At 38.3% G+C, this 20,445-nt stretch overlaps 1 protein-coding gene across 2 annotated transcripts in view; it reads left to right on the plus strand.

The window, feature by feature from the left end:
* The window catches only part of RALBP1 (ralA binding protein 1), a 216,249-nt gene that overhangs the window by 18,570 nt on the left and 177,234 nt on the right, over positions 1 to 20,445 (plus strand). For both annotated transcript variants that reach the window (XM_053714919.1, XM_053714920.1), the window contains exons 2-3: positions 10,893 to 11,196; positions 15,881 to 16,324. In XM_053714919.1, coding sequence (XP_053570894.1) covers positions 10,953 to 11,196; positions 15,881 to 16,324 — 688 coding nt within the window. In that variant the 5' untranslated portion in view covers positions 10,893 to 10,952. The remainder of the gene's footprint in view (positions 1 to 10,892; positions 11,197 to 15,880; positions 16,325 to 20,445) is intronic.

Here is a 20,445-nt window from a genome sequence, read left to right on the forward strand (position 1 = left end):
ATTACCTTGCACAGCCAATCACCAGCGGGCAGGAGCTGTCAATCTCGCGGTCGGAAGAGACCTGGGAGATTGAAATTCTCCACCTAAGAGGTAGAGAACAGGGCAGGGAAGTATCAGTCTGACCGCTGCTTGATAAATTGAGCCAAAAGTGTTTAATATCCCTATAAAGAATGTTGTTAAGTCATTTAGGCATCTACAGAAAGCAGGAAAACCTAGAAACAATTTGTAGAATTTAAAGGTGAAATAATTGATAACTTTGTGTGATATTTTATAGTTTTTATTGCTTTTTTTGACATATTGTTTTTGGATATTAAGATGTTTCAGAAGGTTGTGTTTTTTTATTTTTCTCTCCTATTTTAATACTTACGCCCTATAAAAATTTTTTTAAATAAATTTTTATTGAGGTTGTGCGAAATAATACAGCTTATGTAGAAGAACATAGCATAAGACAAACTAAAAATAATTCACAGTATAGATGATACAATGCAATAGACTGGAACCTCTTTTTCTTTTTATCATGGTCTAAACAAAATGCGTTTCCTCACTTGACATTGAAGGCAACTTTTGTGCCTCTAAAAACATGCATCAAACTCTGAGAGAGGAAATTTAGTAATTTGAACGGTCACCTTCAGACCTATAAACTAAAATTAGATTGGTAATTAACATATAAAGTAATAACCACAATTAAAGTACTATTTTTAAATGGAAATAACCTAATGAAACAATCAGACTCTACTGGAAAATTATGTTAATCAGTCCTGCTGAATGAAATGTAGTGGTTAGAGTCAATACTGTGGTAATATGAAAAAGTAAATGCTAAGGGGGTATTTAAAGTTGCGGCATAGACGAGAGAAGCTGCATATATAGCCCTCCACATCTAGGAGGTCCGTTATGTGGGGGGGGGGGAGGTGGTAGTGTAAATTCTCAAAGTGGGTGAGGAAATGGGAAAGTGTTTTAATTATTTATCTAGCCTTCCCTTTTTGTATTAAGATAGGGGCATTATAGATATTAAATATTAGGCTGAACTCTATGAATAAATGGCCTCTGCGAGTTACTATAATAGGTACAAGTGTTAGTGTTTATGAGGATGGGAACTTAATAGATGCCAGCCAGGCAGACATGGGGAATATTAATATAAGAGACATATGAACTTGCCATGGCAACCCAACAGCCATACATAAGGTATTGACAGCATGCTCAAAGTCTTAACCAAGAATAGAAACATTGCTGGAAGAGATTGAATTTCTATGTGATGCAATGCCAGGGCTAAGGCGCTTCTACAGAGCCCTAAAGTTGTATAACATAGGCGTCACACTTCCCCGGCCGCTGGCAGTAGCGCGTCCTAACTAGAAGCTGTATCAAGACTCTGAGAATAGATATAGTGTAAAAAAAAATCATCTTTAAAACTAAGAAAATAACTAGGGAGGTGGTGATCTAGCCCTACTTAATTAAGCATGGGGGCATATATAGAGAGTGTTAAATTTAGATTCCAGCAATATTCCCATGTGTGCAAATAAAACAGCAAACAATTACAGCACAAGGCTGAACCATGTGAATAAAATAGAGTGGCCCTATGTTAGAAAAGTAATTATATGTTTATCCAGCATTAGAGTTCTCATGCATCCTTTTCTCAGCAAATTTTGCCCAGTTAAGAGACAAGCATATTTAGCTAGTATGTATTAGAACAGAGTACAGTGTGTCAACAAAACACCATAATATTTAAGATACAAATACTATAGGGATATATAGATCGTGGTACAACGTGATAAACAGTCAAAATAAGTGTCCCCAATAAACAGCAATGTTCCTAGGAACACTGTCTCTGGATTTAGACAAGACCACTTATAGTATTATAGATAGAAACTCAGTTGTAACTGCAATAATGGGCAGGAGCACAACGTGGCTTAACATCAAACAGTTTAGGTACAGGCTGCAATGGAGTGAAAGTGAAATCAGGATAGCAAACTTATATAATTGCAGGGTTCACATTGTCTGCAACTCTGAGGTTTTGTGGTGTGAGTGACCCTAGAGATATCACGGCATTTTATGTCAACAATCAGCATTTTAAATATTCATCCCGTGTCCCGGCAGACCAGATAGTGATAAGCACCTTCAGCATGTGTGTCACTCACAAGCCAGACAGTATACCAGTATAACAATCTCTGCAGCTTACCCCCAGGGTCCCAAAGTCTCAGCGGAGAGTGAATTGCGCAGGGTATTACGCTAACCTGTAATGGAGTCTGTGTCCAGCTGATAGAGGGTGAATCGGGAGCAAAACGTAAGTAGGTATGTTGTCGGGTCATTGCTCTCCATACTTGTGCAGGGCTCCGCTGACTTGCTTTTACAATCTGCTGCATTACTGCCGCCTCGATGTTAGATTCATCAGCGGTTATACCCAGAGAATGTTCTCCCTCCTGCATTTTTCCCCAGTGCTGTGTGGCTTGATTAGTCTCCTTCTTTGCGTTAGCATCCCGCTCTTCCTCCGATACACTGTAGGTAGGGGGTAGGCGCCGGGGCCCCATAGCACCACCCCCATCCCCGTCAAGTGAGACATGCTTGGAAAGACCGGGGTGCTGGGTCTGACAACCGCCATTACTGTGAGGGGCTGCATACAGCTTGTCTGCCAAGCTAGCGTGGTGGGTATCAAGTAAGCGCCTCAGTTCTTCTAGGAAGCAGGACGAAGTCTGCATATTGCAGGCTGAGTAGGGAACTTTGAGGAGAAACAAGTTTTCAGCTCTCTCAGAGCCAGATAGATAGCAGAAGGCCCGCAAATAAAAGAGATTGTCCTCAAAATGGCGTCTCTCTCTCCCTGCTCCTCAGTGCAAGAGAGCGGCGGCGGGCTGATACAGTCTTTCCGGGTCCATTAAAGATTATATCAATAAGATACCAGCTCTTGGGTTAATCCACAACCGTTTTGGGTATATAAGGGTAGTTGCAGAATGTGAAGAAACCATTAAATTAGGATCCTGGGCCCGGGAGCTGCACCTGAACACGTCCGACCGGCTCTGCAGTTGGCTCCGCCCCCCTACGCCCTATAATGTATATTAATACACTTGTATGAGCTTCTATTTTTGATAAAATGTTTAGTTTTACTCCAAGATTGTAAAACTATTTAACTGCATAGTTTACATAGTTTGTTCCACTTATATATTTGAGGTGTTTATTAATATGTAATCTAGCTCTTAGAATTATAGTCCTGTTTATATTCACAATGAACTACTTTATACATAGTATTTATTACTTCTGACTATACAAACAATAAGGAAGAAAGCAGGTGTATTTCCTCTAAGTTACACTGATTTGTTTTCATGTTGTTGTTGAGATTTTATTTATTTATTCATTTATTTATTTTAAAGCATAGTTCGTATTAGCCCGGTTTATAAAAAATATTTACAAGGCTTATGTTATGTTTGATACCATGATTTTGATGCATATCTTTCGCAGTTTATGGTACTATAGCAATCATTTTCTATTAATGTATGAAATGTTTATTAAAGGGACAGTCTACTTGAAAATTGTTATTGTTTAAAAAGAGAGATAATATCTTTATTACCCAGTGCCCAGTTTTGCATAACCAACACTGTTATATCAACCCCATAACGACCACAAAGCAACCTGTTAATGTTGTTTTTTTTTTTTATTTTTTATTTTATTTTATTTTATTGAAGCTTCTGTTTCACATTACAATATATTGAAGTGTACATATTTCAAGATAGCAGAAACTTACATATTTTTTGTTCTGAACATACATTAAACAAAGAAAAATAATTGAACAAAGTAACTAAACTTAGTGCAACCATGTTCCGCAAGCCAACTCTACTAGGTACTTGTGTTATCAGATGATTTACCTAGCCTATAACTCCATTTTTGCCCCCGCTGTGACCATATCCCAATCTCCCCAATTGATCAACCAGCTATATATTGTTAATGAATAATTCCCACATGACCTTCATCTGCACAAAAGTATCTCTCCTATTAGTTCTCATGTACGCATATTCTTCAAGAGACATTATAAATTGAAACTGGGAGTACCAAGTGGCCATGTTAGGGATGTATTGAGATTTCCAGTTTTTTGCAATCAGTTTTTTTAGACTATTGCTGGCTATAAAGATCAACTTTCTTTTATATGTTGGGAGTTTGCCAGGTATGATGTTGAGTAACCAAATGCGGGGGTCAGTGGGTAATGTCAGCTCAGTTATTGTGTTTGCCGCCTTAACCACAGATGTCCAGATTTGTGTTATTCCCGGGCACTGCCACCATATGTGCATCATATTCCCCTGGTTCCCTCCGCACCTCCAGCACTTGGGAGAGGCAGACGGAAACAGTTTATTAATTCTCATTGGAGTAAGGTACCATCTCTGTATTAGTTTAAAGTTTAGTTCTATAAGGCTACTAGACACCGAAACCTTGGAGACATTTGTAAAAATTTTGGATATATCATATACAGTTAGTTCAGTATCCAGTTCCTCGTTCCACCTATCTAGGTAATATGGAGTGTACCCTACTGGAGGTTTTTGAAGCAGTGCATATACTAAGGATAAAGTCTTTCCAGCAGGGGAGTCAGTGTGACACAGTGATTCAAAGGGTGTGAGGGTCCTTAGTAGGTTAAGTTTATCAGGGTGTTTGAATATGTAAGAGTGGCATTGGCGGAGAGTAAACCAACACTTAAAGAAGGTCAGGCCTCTCTCCACCAACTCGTTTAGAGTAAATAGTCTTGTCTCGTTTCCTAAATGTAGTAACAACAAAGCCCTTAGGGGTCGATCTATACATTTAATTTTTTGTAAGAGGCCTATAGGTATTTCGGGGTTTTCTGTAAGGGGAGTGAGTGGAGAGAACTGTGAAGTGATGTTTGGGTATTCCCTCAACGTTTCTTTCCATATAGATAGAGTTTCCATTAATATGTCATTCTTTTTGAAGGCTGGGGTCAGGTGTGGAGTTGTTTGCCAGCATATCGTTCCCAGATGTGATTTTCTGGCTATATCGTGTTCTAACCTTACCCAGTTTTTAGTCTCATGATTCCTAAACCAGTCCACAATTCTCTGTAAGAAAACTGCTTGTCTGTATTTTTTTAGGTTAGGGACTCCCAGTCCTCCTTCTTCTACGGGTAAGCACATAATTGTCTTGTTAATTCTTGCTTTCTTTTTATCCCATATAAAGTCAAAGATTTTATTCTGTAATGAAGATATGAAGTCTTTAGGCAGGGGGATGGGGAGTGTTTGTAACAAGTATAATACCCTAGGAAGTATGTTCATTTTGACCGAGTGTATTCGGCCCAACCATGAAATTCTTTTAGATCTCCAGGATGAGAGATCGGCCGTGATGATCCTCTGTAGTGCATCATAGTTAGCCCTAAACATTTCCTGGTTGGTTGTTGCTATATAGATACCTAGATATTTTAGGTTTTTTGTGTGCACCCGAAAGGGACATGTTTGTCTAAGACGGTTTAGATAATCAGGGCCACAGTGTACAGTGAGCATCTCCGATTTAGTGTGATTAATAAGGAAATTTGAAGCGTGAAAGAATGTGTCAAATTCTGTCATCAAATGGGGTGTTGAGGTGACAGGGTCTGGTAGGAAAAATAAAACATCATCCGCGTATAGTAGTAATTTATGTATGGTATCGTGTATATGGATTCCGGGGATTATGTCGTTCTTTCTAATGGTACAGGCCAATGTCTCTATAACACACGCGAAAAGGAGTGGGGATAGGGGGCACCCCTGTCTGGTACCATTAGATATCTGGAACGGGGTAGACAGTATTCCGTTAACTTTAATTTTGGCTATTGGGGAGCTGTACAAGGCCATAATTTTAGATATGAAGTGTGATCCCAGTCCAAACCTCTCCAGTGTGGCTCTCATGAAGTGCCAACAGACGCGGTCGAACGCCTTCTCCGCGTCCGTTGACACTATCGCTGATGGTTGGTTAGTATGGTTAATATAGTTCAGGATATGTAAGGCCCTCACAGTGTTGTCTCGTGCTTCTCTGTGTTGTATGAAACCCACCTGATCTCCGTCTATGATACTTGGGAACACTCGGGAGAGCCTGTTTGCCATAAGTTTCGCATAAATCTTAATATCCGAATTAAGTAGAGAAATAGGTCTAAAGTTTTCTACTCGGTCTGGGGTTTTCCCAGGCTTAGGTAGGACTACTATATGTGCTTCTAATGCTGAGGATGAAAAAGGGTTAGTGTCGGATATCTTATTAAAAAGTTTCTGTAGATGTGGCACCAGCAACACTCTATAAGTTTTATAGTAGCCGTTCGTATAACCATCCGGGCCTGGTGTCTTGCCATTAGGGAGGTCTTTTATAATTGCGAGTATTTCAGATTGATCAATTGGCTTACTCAAAGAATCTTGCTGGTCTGAGCTAATTTTTGGGAGGCTAATGTTGTCTAAGTATTTCTCTATCAAATTGGTTTTGTGTATCTGTTCTGTCGGGGGGTTTGGTAATGTGGGAGTAAGATTGTACAAGTTCTTATAATATTCCCTAAAGGAGTTAGCAATCTGTTGGGATGTGTAAACTTTCTTCCCCTTAGTATTGTTAATGGATAGGATAAATCTCTTATTTGATTTTCGCTTTAGTTTTCTTGCGAAAAGGGAGCTACTCTTATTGTCATTCTCAAAATACTTTTGTTGTAATTTGAAAGCCTGCTTCTTACATTCTGCATGTAACATGTCATTAATGCGTGATTTACAGTTAGCAATGTTTTGTGTTATTGTCAGGTCCGTCTGGTTAAGACCTCTCTGTGCTTCTAGAGTGCTAAGTTCATTGAGTGTGTCTTCCAGTAATTTTCTGGCAAGTTTATCTTGGTGAGATCTAATACTGATCATTTCCCCTCTAACTACCGCTTTGTGTGCTTCCCATGTTAATCTGCTGTCAAGGTCGTTGTCGTTATTAAAAAGGAAATATTCTTCTATTACCCCACTAATTCTTTCTGTAGCGATCGGGTCTGTCAGCATTGTGTCATCCATTCTCCAGATATACTGGTGCATGGGGGTGTGTGACCACTCCAAAGTACATTCGACCATGGCGTGGTCAGACCATGCGTTAGGTGAGATCTCTATTTTAGTTACTCTCGAGAGGTTGGTGACATCTAACATAAAGTAGTCAAGCCGAGAGTGTCTACGGTGTGGGTTGGAATAAAAAGTGTATTCTCTGGTTTCTTGATGTGTGATTCTCCACGCATCGTGTACAGTAAGGTCTTTCAGGTTTTGTTTCACTGAATTAATTACTTTGTGTGGTACAGAGGACAGACCGTTTGAATTGTCCCAGTTTGGGTTCAATGTGAGGTTAAAATCCCCGCCCATTATAATAACTCCTTTTGCTACTTCAAGGATCGTGTTAGTAAGATGTTTAAAAAAAACATCTTGTTTCAGATTGGGAGAATATACGTTTACCAGGGTGACCACTGTGTTCACCAATTTGCCTATTATAATAATAAATCTTCCTGCTTTATCTTTAATTCGTTTGATAAGGGTGAAGGGAACCCCCCTCTTAATTAGAATGGCTACCCCATTGGTTTTTATTGAGTTAGAGGCATAATGTGCGTCCCCAAATTTATATGAGAAGGTCTTTGGGTCTTTACCTGACAAGAAATGTGTCTCTTGCATAAAAATAACATCGCCTTTGCGGCGTATTATGTCTCGGATGGCTATGTTACGTTTATGTGGGCTGTTTAACCCTTTAGTGTTAGTTGTTATAAATTTTAAGCATTTAGTTGACTGAGACATGGGGGTGATATCTAGCTAGACTCTCTAGTAACATTATAGGGCTATAATGGTTGAACTCATCATATATCGAAACCTGCCATAAATATGTTGGTACTCCTATGGGCACGAAAACATATATCCGGGTCAAGAGCATATATACAAGATATTCGTAGTGACATTGTGAGATGGCTGCGGAACAGAACAATAATTTCAACTGGTAATATAGCAAAATTATACAACAATAACAATAAACAAAACAATAAACCATGGATATGTCATAGGACATGACAAGTGGAGTGAGGAGTGCGCAGCCTAGACTCCATTATTTGTAGACATATGTAATGAGATAAGAGATAATTAAACAATACCAGCTTAACCTTATGCCGGTTTGAAACTCAAGGAGCAGTGGGTTCTATATGGGGGGAAAAAGTTAGACACCCTTGGGTTGTCTGAAAAATCAAGTTCCAGTTCTTCCGAGACAAAACCATGTCCAAAGTCATTTAAGTAGATTATATTGTGTAACCCATTTACACAGGAACTTTCTTTGTGAGAGTTAAGTTCAACAAATAACAGTATAACCTGCAAATGCAAAAATTAGCTAGAATTGTAAAGATCTCACCCATTTTGGACGAAGAGGGAATATTCAGGTTGCAGAGTCTATCTGTTGATCTGTTTGTGGTGATGTAGCCTTAACACTGCTTTTTTTGTACGAAACTTTTGTCCAGTTTAAGTTCTTGGTTCTGTTAATAGCTTGACTCTCGGTGTTGAGGCTTTTTATTGATACATCCGTGATCCTTGGCATTTGGAATTTGATATTTAGGGCTTTAGAAAGCATATCTAAGTCCTCAGGTGTCTTGTAAGTGTAGGAGTGACCTTCATGTGAGATATATATGCTGAATGGGAAACCCCATCTATATTTTATAGATCTTTCTTGTAGGGCTTTAGTGATGAAGCGCACATCTTTGCGTTTTTGAACTGTGGTTGGGCTCAGATCGAGATACACTTGAAGTGAGTGGTCCAGGTACATAATACTTTGGGATTTTCTAGATTGCAGCCATATCTTCTCCTTGTCGTTAAAGCGTAGAAACTTTAAGATCACATCTCTGGGTGGAGACCCTGTGGGAGGCGGAGGTCTGAGGGCTCTATGGGCTCTCTCCAGTTCTAAGTCTGGGGTTTGCGGGTTTTGGAGAATAAACTTGAAAAAACCTTGTAAGTATTGGTGAAGTTCGCTAAAAGTAATAGTTTCTGGTATGCCTCTTATGCGTATATTATTCCGCCTCCCCCTATTGTCCAAATCTTCTACTTTGTCTTGCAGAGTCTCAATTTGCGAGTTAGATACATTGGCATATGTGGATAGGTTATCGTACATTGTACTTAGAGAATCTTGTGAGTCTTCCACATATTCCATGCGGTGCCCCAAGTCTTTTATGTCTTTTTTCATATGAACCAGTTCAGTGGTGATCAGTGTTTTAAGTGCGTCAAAATCTGCTTTTGTGGGCATATTGGCTATGTTGTCTCTGAGTTCTTTGATGCAATCATCAGACATGGTCGTTGTCAAAGAGGTCTCTTCAGTATTAATTGTTGTAGATAGGGGCTGATCTGTGTTAGATTGACTAGGGGATAGTGCTCCTTGGAAGAAACTGCTAACAGATTTAATGGTGGCGGTTTGCCCTTTCTGTACCTTGTCAGGCCTAACAGATCTTCTAGACATGATATTTATAATACAGAGAGGGAGCTGTATTCAAATTCTGCAGGTCGTCTTATTTGCATCCGAGGGGTATAGTGAATGTGGTGCCAGGTATAATTATTATTATGAACCTACTGTATTCCGTTAGCCAGCTTTAACATCCAGCCAAGGTTAACTTAAAAGGCGTTAGTGGTGTATGCTGCATCCGTTATGGCGGCAGATTTTGTGAACGGAGTTAAGATCTCCTCTGATATTTCGTGTTTTATTTCTTGTTCTGCCTGTCTTCTATCCCAAAGTTTAATTCTTCATCTTAATATCTTGATATTTTCAAGGAGTAGGAGTGTGTGTGTACGGCATCTCGGTGACATGCCACGCTGTACTTGTCTTACTTGTTGTGTTCTGAATAGGGCAAGCGGCATTAGTGTTACGATTTCTGCTTAGCGGTCGTGTATTTGAATATTTGCAGCCATCATACCTCTATTCCCTGAAGCAAAGGACACCAAGTATGCGCGGGCGATAACTGCTCTGTTTCAGCTTGTCAAGATGGCGGCCGCGGGTCTCCGTGAGAGGGTAAACTACTTCAAATTATCCCCAAAGGTCTTCAGTGTGGGATATAAGCATTCCCTGCGTCAGAGGGGTCTCTCGTTTGGTATCATAGATCGAAAAAAGCGTCTCTTATCTGACTATCATTCTGAAAGAGTCTAGTGCTGGCTCAGAGCTTCAAGGTTTAGCGGCCATTCACCAGCATGGCCAGACTCTGCCCCCCCTGTTAATGTTGTTTTTTGTGTGTTATAATAGCGCTGGTCCTGCCACTAGCGGTGGAACCATGATGATATACCCTCCCTCCAGCTGGCCACCGGAAATAGCGTGGTCTAAGCCTCAGACTGTCCCCTTTTTGTCTTTTCTTTTGACAGACTTGCATTTTAGCCACTCAATACTGACTTATAAATAACTCCACAGAAGTGAGCACAGCATAACTGTGAAAAACTGTCAAAATTCACTGAGATATGAGGAGTCCTACAAGGGCTTTGAAATTAGCATATGAGCCTACCTAGGTTTTGCTTATAGCAAAAAAAATACCAAGAGAACAAAGCAAATTTGATGATAAAAGTAAATTGGAAAGTTATTTAAAATCATGCCTTATTTGAATCATGAAAGTTTAATTTTTACTTGACTGTCCCTTTTATTTACTTAGGATTGCATTTTCTTTTTCACACACAAAATTAGTGATTTGAATGCATTTTTATTTATGATTTTCCTTAGCATTTCTATGCATGGCTGGATATAGTGAAATGTGTTCAGGAAACCAAGGAAGGGTGAAGCTCTGAGCATCCTGTGATGCAAATACTTTTCATGCTAAATTATTTTGTAATGTTTAAAACCTGCCTTAATAGAGTATACTGTCCCTTTAATTCTAAAATATAATATTATGTAATTTTATTTTAAAAAAATGTAGCTCTCTTCTGTGTTCTTGATTTTGGAAATATGTCTTCCAGGTGCCATGGACAGGTAACAGAAATTCGGCTACGTTTCTGCAGTAGGCTGACATCGCCAGAATGACGGAGTGCTTTCTGCCCCCCACCAGCAGCCCAAGTGAGCATCGCCGGGCTGAACATGGTGGGGGACTAGCTCGCACCCCTAGCTCAGAAGAAATTAGCCCCACCAAGTTTCCTGGTTTATACCGTACTGGGGAACCTTCTCCTCCTCATGACATTCTTCATGAGCCTCCAGATATAGCTTCTGATGACGAGAAAGAACATGGAAAAAAGAAAGGAAAGTTCAAAAAGAAGGAGAAAAGAAGTGAGTGCAGTTTGTGTGTTTGTGATTTTAATGGTAAAGTTGTGAGCTAGCCTGGAGGATTTTTTTTACACCTATAGGATTACCACCTTCTAGTGTGTGTGTGATAACATATAAACTTTCATTTATACTTGCTTTTAAAATGTAACTGAAACATACAAAAGCAGGGCCATTTTGGGGTTGACCAATTCAAATTCAAAGTCTGTGTGCATCTACAGCTTCACACATACTGCACCATCTAACCAAGGATGCAGATTCATTTTTCCATCGAAACGAATGAATTTCAAAATGTATTTGTCTTTTGTTGTTGAAAAAATGAATGTTCCTGTGCTGAATTAACCAACTTTTCTTGCCAGGCATTTGAAGCATGTAAAAAACAAAGAAAAAAACACGCATTTTCAGTTTTATAATGTTTGTTTGTTAATAAAAGCATCTCAACACATCTCATTTCTCTCATCATACATGTGGAAGAACACTTGAGTAAAATGTCCCCTTTAATTTAAAAATGTCTCTGTTTTTACTAGTTTTAATAAGAACCTAAAAACTGACATCAATGAAAGCTTCTTGCTTAAATAAATGTTTAAGAAAAAGATAATTATGGACAGTTGAACTAAGACATCTTGGCCCAGGCAACTTATCACCTATCCTACTAATCTATCTTGTACATGGGTTTAGAGGTCTATTGCTTCTCATTGTTAAATGTGTCAGAACATTATTATGGAGAGAAAAATAAAGATCTAAAGTAAAGCAAACTAGTAATTGTAACAGTAAAGGTAAACACCTTATTAGTCAACAGTGTAAGGTGGAGGTAGACTTTGATATAGTCATTAATTTAGGTAGAAAGGCTATTTATGGTCTACTGTAAAGCATGTACAAATGAACTGCGTATGGGCTGTTTATGCTTGCTACCTACACCAGAGATGGCTGTTTGCTTGTGGGTCACATGCAGTCATCTGTACTTGGGAATGTACGCCATGGATTTTGTTGCCCAGGAGGAGCAGAACTAAAAAGGTGTGTTTTGGGGACTTCTGGTGCATGTGCAAACAAGATTGCCACAACTCAAAAGAGACTTCTAGATACCCTGCAACTGTACCTAAATCCCATTTCCACTGGGTATTTTTTAGGAAATATAATATTTGTGGCCTAGTTTCCATTGCTGTTGTAAACTAATTATAACCTAAAACATTAGAATTTAATGGTGGTCCATGTTACCACCAGGTAATACACAGCTTAAGGGACAGACTACTCCAGAATGTATGTTGTTTAAAAAGATAGATAATGCCTTTATTACCATTTCCCCAGTTTTGCACAACCAACACAGTTATATTAATATACTTTTTACCTCTCTCATTACCTTGTATCTGTTTCTGCAAACTGTCCCCTTATTTGAGTTCTTTTGACAGACTTGTTTTAGCCAATCACTGCTGACTCATAAATAACTCCACGGGCGTGAGCACAATGTTATCTATATGGCTCAAATGAACTAGTGCTGCCTTGCTGTGAAAAACTGTCAAAATGCACTGAAATAAGAGGCGGCCTACAAGGGCTTTGAAATTAGCATATGAGTTTACCTGGGTTTGCTTTCAACAAAGAATACCAAGAGAACAAAGCAAATTTAATAATAAAAGTAAATTGGAAAGCTGTTTAAAACTGCATGCCCTATCTGAATCATGAAAGTTTAATTTTGACTAGGCTGTTCCTTTATCAACAGCAATGGAAAGTAGACCTGTGTGTTTTAATGCAGCTCTTTGGCCATCACTGCACCTCATAAAATGTGTAATTAAATTGTTTATTCATAACTGGTTTTATGAAATGACCACATATCTTATTTTATTCCAAGAAAAAAAATAGCTAAGCCTTAATAAACAACTAGGCTATTTCTTAATAATGGTTCAGTTTGTCTGTCTTCCCCCTGAAACCAAGGACTAAGATAAATTATGTGAAAGAAAAAAAAATATGTAAAACACACTGCCCATGTCTTGAATATGCTGATTCCACAAGCATGTGTCAACTATAAACAGTAGTACAATTTACTTTTAAAGAGACATAAAAAATAAATAATAAACATTGTGTTGTTCTCTTGATAATGTGTGATAAAACTTAGCTCTTTTACATGAGAGCGTACATGTTTTGGCGCATGCGCATGTACTATATACAAGTAGTGTCTACTTTCTTTCTGTTAAGAGTATTTAATATCACTGTATAAATTCATGTAATGTAAAATGTAAACTCCATCTTCATCAGAACATTGGCCTTCAGATTAGATTAGTTTCAGGTCAACTATAACAGGAGCAGATAGCGATACAGTGCCAAACCAGGAATTCATTACTGACACAGCAGTCATCCGTATCTCTTGGGCCTGGTGGTCAATTTATACAATTAGTTGGACTGAGTCCTCAATTGCGCCAGGGACCCCAACTGTTGCAGCACCATCCTTTAAAGGAGGGTCGGTGTGGCTATTTTCTTACCCATTAAAAAGTACCCATGTAATGTTCACAATATTCCATTTTACACCACTTGCAGTTTTAATGGATGCGGTGAAGCAAGCTCTCAGCCAGTAAACCGCAATTAGTAGACAATATTTTTTTTTTTTCCTCTAAGCTCATAATACAGATATTTGGGTGAGGTCACTGTTTATGGGTTTACCATTATTACGTTTGATGGCTGATTCATTACTAGATATTGTGATCTCAAGCATGCACACCGATTTTTATTGCTCACCATCACCTTACATCAGATGCTCTTTATTAGATGTTTTTAAGCAGATTCTTTTATCAGGCTGACTCTTTTTTTAGCTTAGATTCCATAAGTTCTTTCCCCCAGTTCTGTGTACTGAGCATTTTATTGCAGTTTAGCCTATAACATGACATCAGTACAAAAAGGTTCAGGAAAATAATAGAACTCAGGATATTCATGTTAAATGCACATGGAAAGAACCTTAGTCTGTTTTTCCTTAGATAATATATTTTTAAGTATTTTTTTTTTTTATCTATATTTGTAAAAAAACGTTATAAATTGCTTTTGTGAAGTTTGTGGAAACTTATTCCTGTCCACTATAAATATAGCATGTGACGTGCATAAATATGGGTAACGGTACATGCAAAAATCATTTTAAAATGTTATGTTTTTCTGGTTTTGTATTTATGATAAAAAAATACTTTGTCCATTAAAGAAAGTGCATGTGTACACGATATAATTTACCTTTTAGGTTTATTTGTCTGCATGTTTTCTGTATTTTAGCATTTTGGTTTGTGATACATAGAAACAGAGATTTTGATTATTATTTTTCTGTAAAGTGCAAGCTTAAATAATTTGTCTTGATAATAAATCCTGACATAATTGATTTCATTTATGCACTTTGTTACTACCACCTCCACTGGGAAGCTATTGGAAGGTTATTGGAAGCTATTTTTTTTAAATACGTTGATGGTAAATTATTTTAAAGATAAATCAATATTTAATTAAATTATAGGCAGGGCTGGAGTTTCTACTAGTCCAGTAGTCTGACTAGTAAGAAATTGTGACCAAGGATACAATTAGGAGCCTAAAATAAAATTCTGTTTTCTGTGGCTTCTGGAAATGTCAACTGTCAAGTCTTTATCTTGTTTGCACTTGCAAATTAAAGTCGCATACATTCTCTTATAGTAACAGACACAACGCTAAATGTGACGCTGCTTATTACATTAATGCCGTGCCAAATACAGTTATTAATGTAATGGGACATAAAAGTGCAAAAAGAAAGGGATCTATTGTGTGACCATTTTATTATTCACTGTGATTTACCTATAAGTATGTGTTTAACACTTGCAAACGGGTTAAACACACACTTAAAGATACAGTAAAGTCATAATTAGACATTAATGATTCCGTAGGAGCATACAATATTAAACAACTTTTCCAATTTACTTCTATTATTTAATTTGCTTCCTTCTCTTGTTATTCTTTGCTGTAAGGTTTATCTAGGTAAGCTCAGGAGCAGCAAATAACCTAGGTTCTAGCTGCTGATTGGTGGCTGCATATATATATACATATATATAGTGGCAGCTCTGTTCCTATTCATTCATATCAATTAAATGAACTAAAATATTTTAGCAGATTGACACCATTAATTTGTATATACATAAGTTACTTGCTTTCAATATTAGCTTTGCTTCTCTTCTGTTCAGCACCTTATTGATTCCACCTGGATCTCTCGTCCACTGCACGTCACCCTAGGTTGATTCATTCTTATCAAGTTGGTAAGGTATTTTACAGACCAATGGGTGACTGAGAACAGCTGTAGCAATATTAGGTGCTACTTAGATGCTCCTAAATATTTCACTACTTATAGACTGAATTGCAGAGCAATCCTAATTTGTCAAGTACATTGTGAAAGCAACCATTTCATATGAGTAAAAGTGAGTCTTAAGACATTTGTGCAAAATATGTGAAAATCTAATGTCTTAGCTATATTAGAAGGTACATACATTGTATTCTATGGTTTTGTGTGTTCCTAAATGAAATTATACTATGCAGCTTTTATTGGTTCCTTCAAGCACAGCTAACAGAAATTCTTTGAATAACCTAAATGTCTTATGAACAATTCACTGAATGCGAATTTATGTCGACACTAATTAGCAGTTTTGATTTCAATTTGTTTAGATTATTTGTTTAAAATTGTGTTGTGTTTGTTTTGTTCCCTTGATAGCTGAAGGCTATGCTGCCTTCCAAGAGGACAGTTCTGGTGATGAAGCAGAAAGCCCGTCCAAAATGAAGAGGTCTAAGGGAATCAATGTGTTTAAAAAACCCAGCTTTTCCAAGAAAAAAGAAAAAGATTTTAAAATTAAAGAGAAACCAAAAGAAGAAAAGCACAAGGAAGACAAGCACAAAGAAAAGAAGTCCAAGGACTTAACAGCTGCTGATGTTGTTAAGCAGTGGAAGGAGAAGAAGAAAAAAAAGAAACCCACCCCTGAGCCTGAGCCTCCCCCTGTGGATGTACCCAGCCTGAGGCCGGTGTTTGGCATCCCACTGTCAGCAGCGGCAGAAAGGACCATGATATGTGATGGAATCAGGCTGCCTGCAGTATTCCGCGAGTGCATTGACTTCATAGAACGTCATGGAATGAAATGCGAAGGCATCTACAGAGTATCAGGTAGATTCTCGTTATCTTCTTTTTAAGTAAGAATACAAAATCAAAGTTTTAAAATAACATACTCGGTATGCACCAATTAATCTCACATTGTATTATTTTATTTTAATTTGTTTCATCTTTGTGTGTGTGTGTGTATGTGTATATATATATATATATATATATATATATATATATATATATATATATATATCAAAGAAAATTCACAGACCCACTCACTTCAACTGACACAGCCTTTTGCAACAGCTGCATTTTAAAGTATCTTGCCACAGTCTTAAAGAAAATTCACAGACCCACTCACTTCAACTGACACAGCCTTTTGCAACAGCTGAATTTTTAAGTATCTTGCCACAGTCTTAAAGAAAATTCAGACCCACTCCCTTCAACTGACACAGCCTTTTGCAACAGGTAGCCTCTGGAAGATAATTTCCCACCCCTCACCCCACTCACCCCTCACCCCACTCACTCATTTATAGATAGTCTCCCACACAACTTTCAATCTCCTAAACTGACAGCTGCAAACACTGATCAGCACATCCTTCCATTCACTTAACCCTTTAGAATACATACCCTCTCTCCCTACAAATAACTATATATCCCACATCGAGATTATATATATATATATATATATATATATATATATATATTCATTCTTTTTATATTGTACTATTTTTTTGTTTTAGTTTCATCTACACACCTCATAGCACTAACATGAATTCAATTATGACCATACTGATATTCATGACAACCCTTTCCTTACTCCAATTTTGTTCACATCATTACCGCCATAAGCACACACCTCAAACTGAAAAACAAATTATCATACACCATGGCCTGCTCTGTTGCTGTAACTTATCTGCTGAGTGCTGGTGGAGAGTTATAAAAAATAACCCACCTACCCCCACCTCACAAAATTATAAAATATGCCATTCACTATATGGCCAAAGAAAAACTATGTCCAAATTCCTATTCCTTATGTTACTTGCCCTTGCAAATGATGTAGAGTCTAACCCTGGTCCCCCAGCAAATTCCATTCCTAGCCTTCCAGCTAAAAAAGGCCTCTCTTTTGTGCACTGTAATATCCGCAGCTTACTACCAAAAATCGATGCACTGCAAGCTTGGTGTTTGCAATACAAGCCCAAAATCATTGTGATCTCTGAATCGTGGCTAACTGCAAAAATACCTGACTCTGCCATTGCAATACATGGGTATTCATGCCATAGAAATGACAGAGCAAAGAGAGGAGGCGGCATTGTAATCTATGTTGACAATTCCACAAAGTTCACCCCCATACAAAAATCTATCTCTCCTGCCACCTTTGATTTCCTTTCTGGCAAAAGTGAGATCCTGTGCAGTAAATCAATCATTGTTGCAGGAATCTACCGCCCACCTAGCTCCCCTGTGCATTCCATTTCGGACATAGCCCATCTCCTTAGTGAATCCATAGCTCAAAACCCAAAAAGTGAAATTTTGGTTTTTGGAGATTTTAATATGGATTGGCTGAATCCAAAAAATAACAGTTGTCGCTCACTGTTTAAATCTTTGCAGCTAACGCAATTAATCTCCTCCCCAACTCGCATAAACATCAAAAGCCATAATCATACCCTGCTCGACTGGATTCTCTCCACTTCTCCCGACCGAATCCAGGAGGCAGGTGTTCTCCCTAACAATTTCAGTGACCACTGCTTAGTGTACTGCGTGCGCAAAATAAAGTCAAATAAATCCTCTCCCAAGGTTAAAATCCCCAGGTCCTTCAAAAAATGTAATATTCAATCATTTCTAAATGACATCAAGAACCTCCCCTGGCACAGATTAAACCTAATCCCAGATCTAGACTCTGCCGTTGAATTTTTTCAGTCTGAACTCCTACAAGTTTGGAAATTACATGCCGCTGCGTAAGGTGAGAGTAAAAGGAGCACACTTGAACTGGATCACAGCTGACTTCATTCAAATGTACCAATTTCGGGATTCATTGTGGTCAAAGTTCAAGCATACTGGCTCTACGAATGATCACTGTGTATATAGACAATGGCGAAATATATGCACTAAACAAACAAAATTGGCCAAGGCCCAATATTTCTGTGAAAATCTGAACAATAACATATCTAACCATAGAAAGTTTTGGAAACTCATAACTTACAAAATCCACCAATCCACTCCCAACCCTCCACTATCAAAGTGGATAACCAAAACCTCAACTCCCCTTAGAAGTAGCAAATGCCTTTAACAATTATTTTGTTGGATGCTCCACCACCCTGATTGACAAACTAATTAATGGCGCGCATCCTGAAACTACAAATGTGGATCAGGCCCCACTAAAACAGCAAAGACCCAATGTAGAGAAGTTAAATTTTAGACCTGTACCCATCAATGTCGTTAAACACCTTAATAATCTAAAAATGAAAAACCAGTCTGGACCTGATCAAATCCCAGCAATGCTGTTGAAGCTCAGGGCGCCAGCAATTGCTAAGCCTGTCACAACCCTAATTAATGAATCCTTGATGTATGGATATATACCCAAACTCTGGAAAACTGCAAGAGTGGTGCTTATTCATAAAAGTGGGGAGTTAACCTTGGTTTCTAACTATCGCCCCATATCATTGCTCCCAGTATTATCAAAAATCTTAGGAAAATGCGTCCATACGCAATTATGCGAATATTACCAACTTTCTAACTATCTGACCCCTGATCAATCAGGTTTTCGACCGAATCACTCCACTACAACTGCCCTCCTAAAAGTTTGCAATGACATCCAAACGGGCATGGAACAAGGAGACCTAACTGGAGCTATTTTCCTTGATTTCGCAAAGGCTTTTGACACAGTGGACCACGACATACTACTGCTCAAACTAAAAAACTCTGGTATTGCTGATCATCCGTTAACCTGGTTTAGATCATATGTATCGGATCGATCACAATATGTCTCATTTTCTAACAGTGACTCCCTCCCTCTCCCAGTCACGTGTGTTGTTCCCCAAGGTTCCATTCTCGGCCCCCTACTATTCACATTATTTATAAATGATCTTCCTAATGTCTGCAAATCTTCAACTGTACACATGTACGCAGACGACACAGTAATCTATACAAACAAATCTGATCTGCTACAGCTTGAAGCAGTGCTCCAAGACCAGTTCACAGAGGTAGAAAAGTGGATCTCAAAAAACAAACTCTTCCTAAACACTGACAAAACTGTCACAATGATCTTTGGAACGGGTCCTAAATTACACAAATTCCAAAATTCCCACCTACGCATCAAAACAAAATCCAATTGCACGCTTACTGCAGTCCACTCTTTCAAATACTTGGGTATGTTTAGACCCTAATCTATCTTTTGGCCCCCACATAGAAAAACTTGCATCAAAACTTTATCCAAAATTAGGTGCCCTGTACAGAAACAAATCTTGCCTCAGCCCTACAGTAAAGGAAAAGATTGTACAGCAAATGCTGATGCCTATCATGGATTATGGGGACGTAGTATATGCACCTGCTCCGCAACTCACCTTAATAAACTTAATACATTGTATAACTCGTTCTGCCGCTTTGTGCTACATGACCCACCATTGTGACATGCTAAAAGAACTAAACTGGCTGTCTCTGGAATCCAGACGCACCCTCCATCTTTCCTGCCTTGTGTTTAAGAGCCTTTCTGGGAAGCTCCCACCCTACCTGAGCAGAATGCTCTCCCCGGGTATTCCCACCTCCTATAACCTACGATCCAGTACAAACACATTATTTAGCTTGCCTCAATACAAAAAGAAAGCAGCTCGATCCTCCTTTTCCTACAGAGCGCCACAGTTATGGAATGACCTCCTGCACACTTTCAAACCTTCCCCAAGCCTAATATCCTTTAACCCCTTAATGACCGGACCATTTTTCAATTTTCTTACCCTTAATGACAATGGCTATTTTTACATTTCTGCAGTGTTTGTGTTTAGCTGTAATTTTCCTCTTACTCATTTACTGTACCCATACATATTATATACCGTTTTTCTCGCCATTAAATGGACTTTCTAAGGATACCATTATTTTCATCATATCTTATAATTTCCTATAAAAAAAAATATAAAATATGAGGAAAAAATTGAAAAAAACACACTTTTTCTAACTTTGACCCCCAAAATCTG

Source organism: Bombina bombina, chromosome 5 (genome assembly GCF_027579735.1).
Source record: "Bombina bombina isolate aBomBom1 chromosome 5, aBomBom1.pri, whole genome shotgun sequence".
Taxonomy (NCBI): Eukaryota; Metazoa; Chordata; class Amphibia; order Anura; family Bombinatoridae; genus Bombina; species Bombina bombina.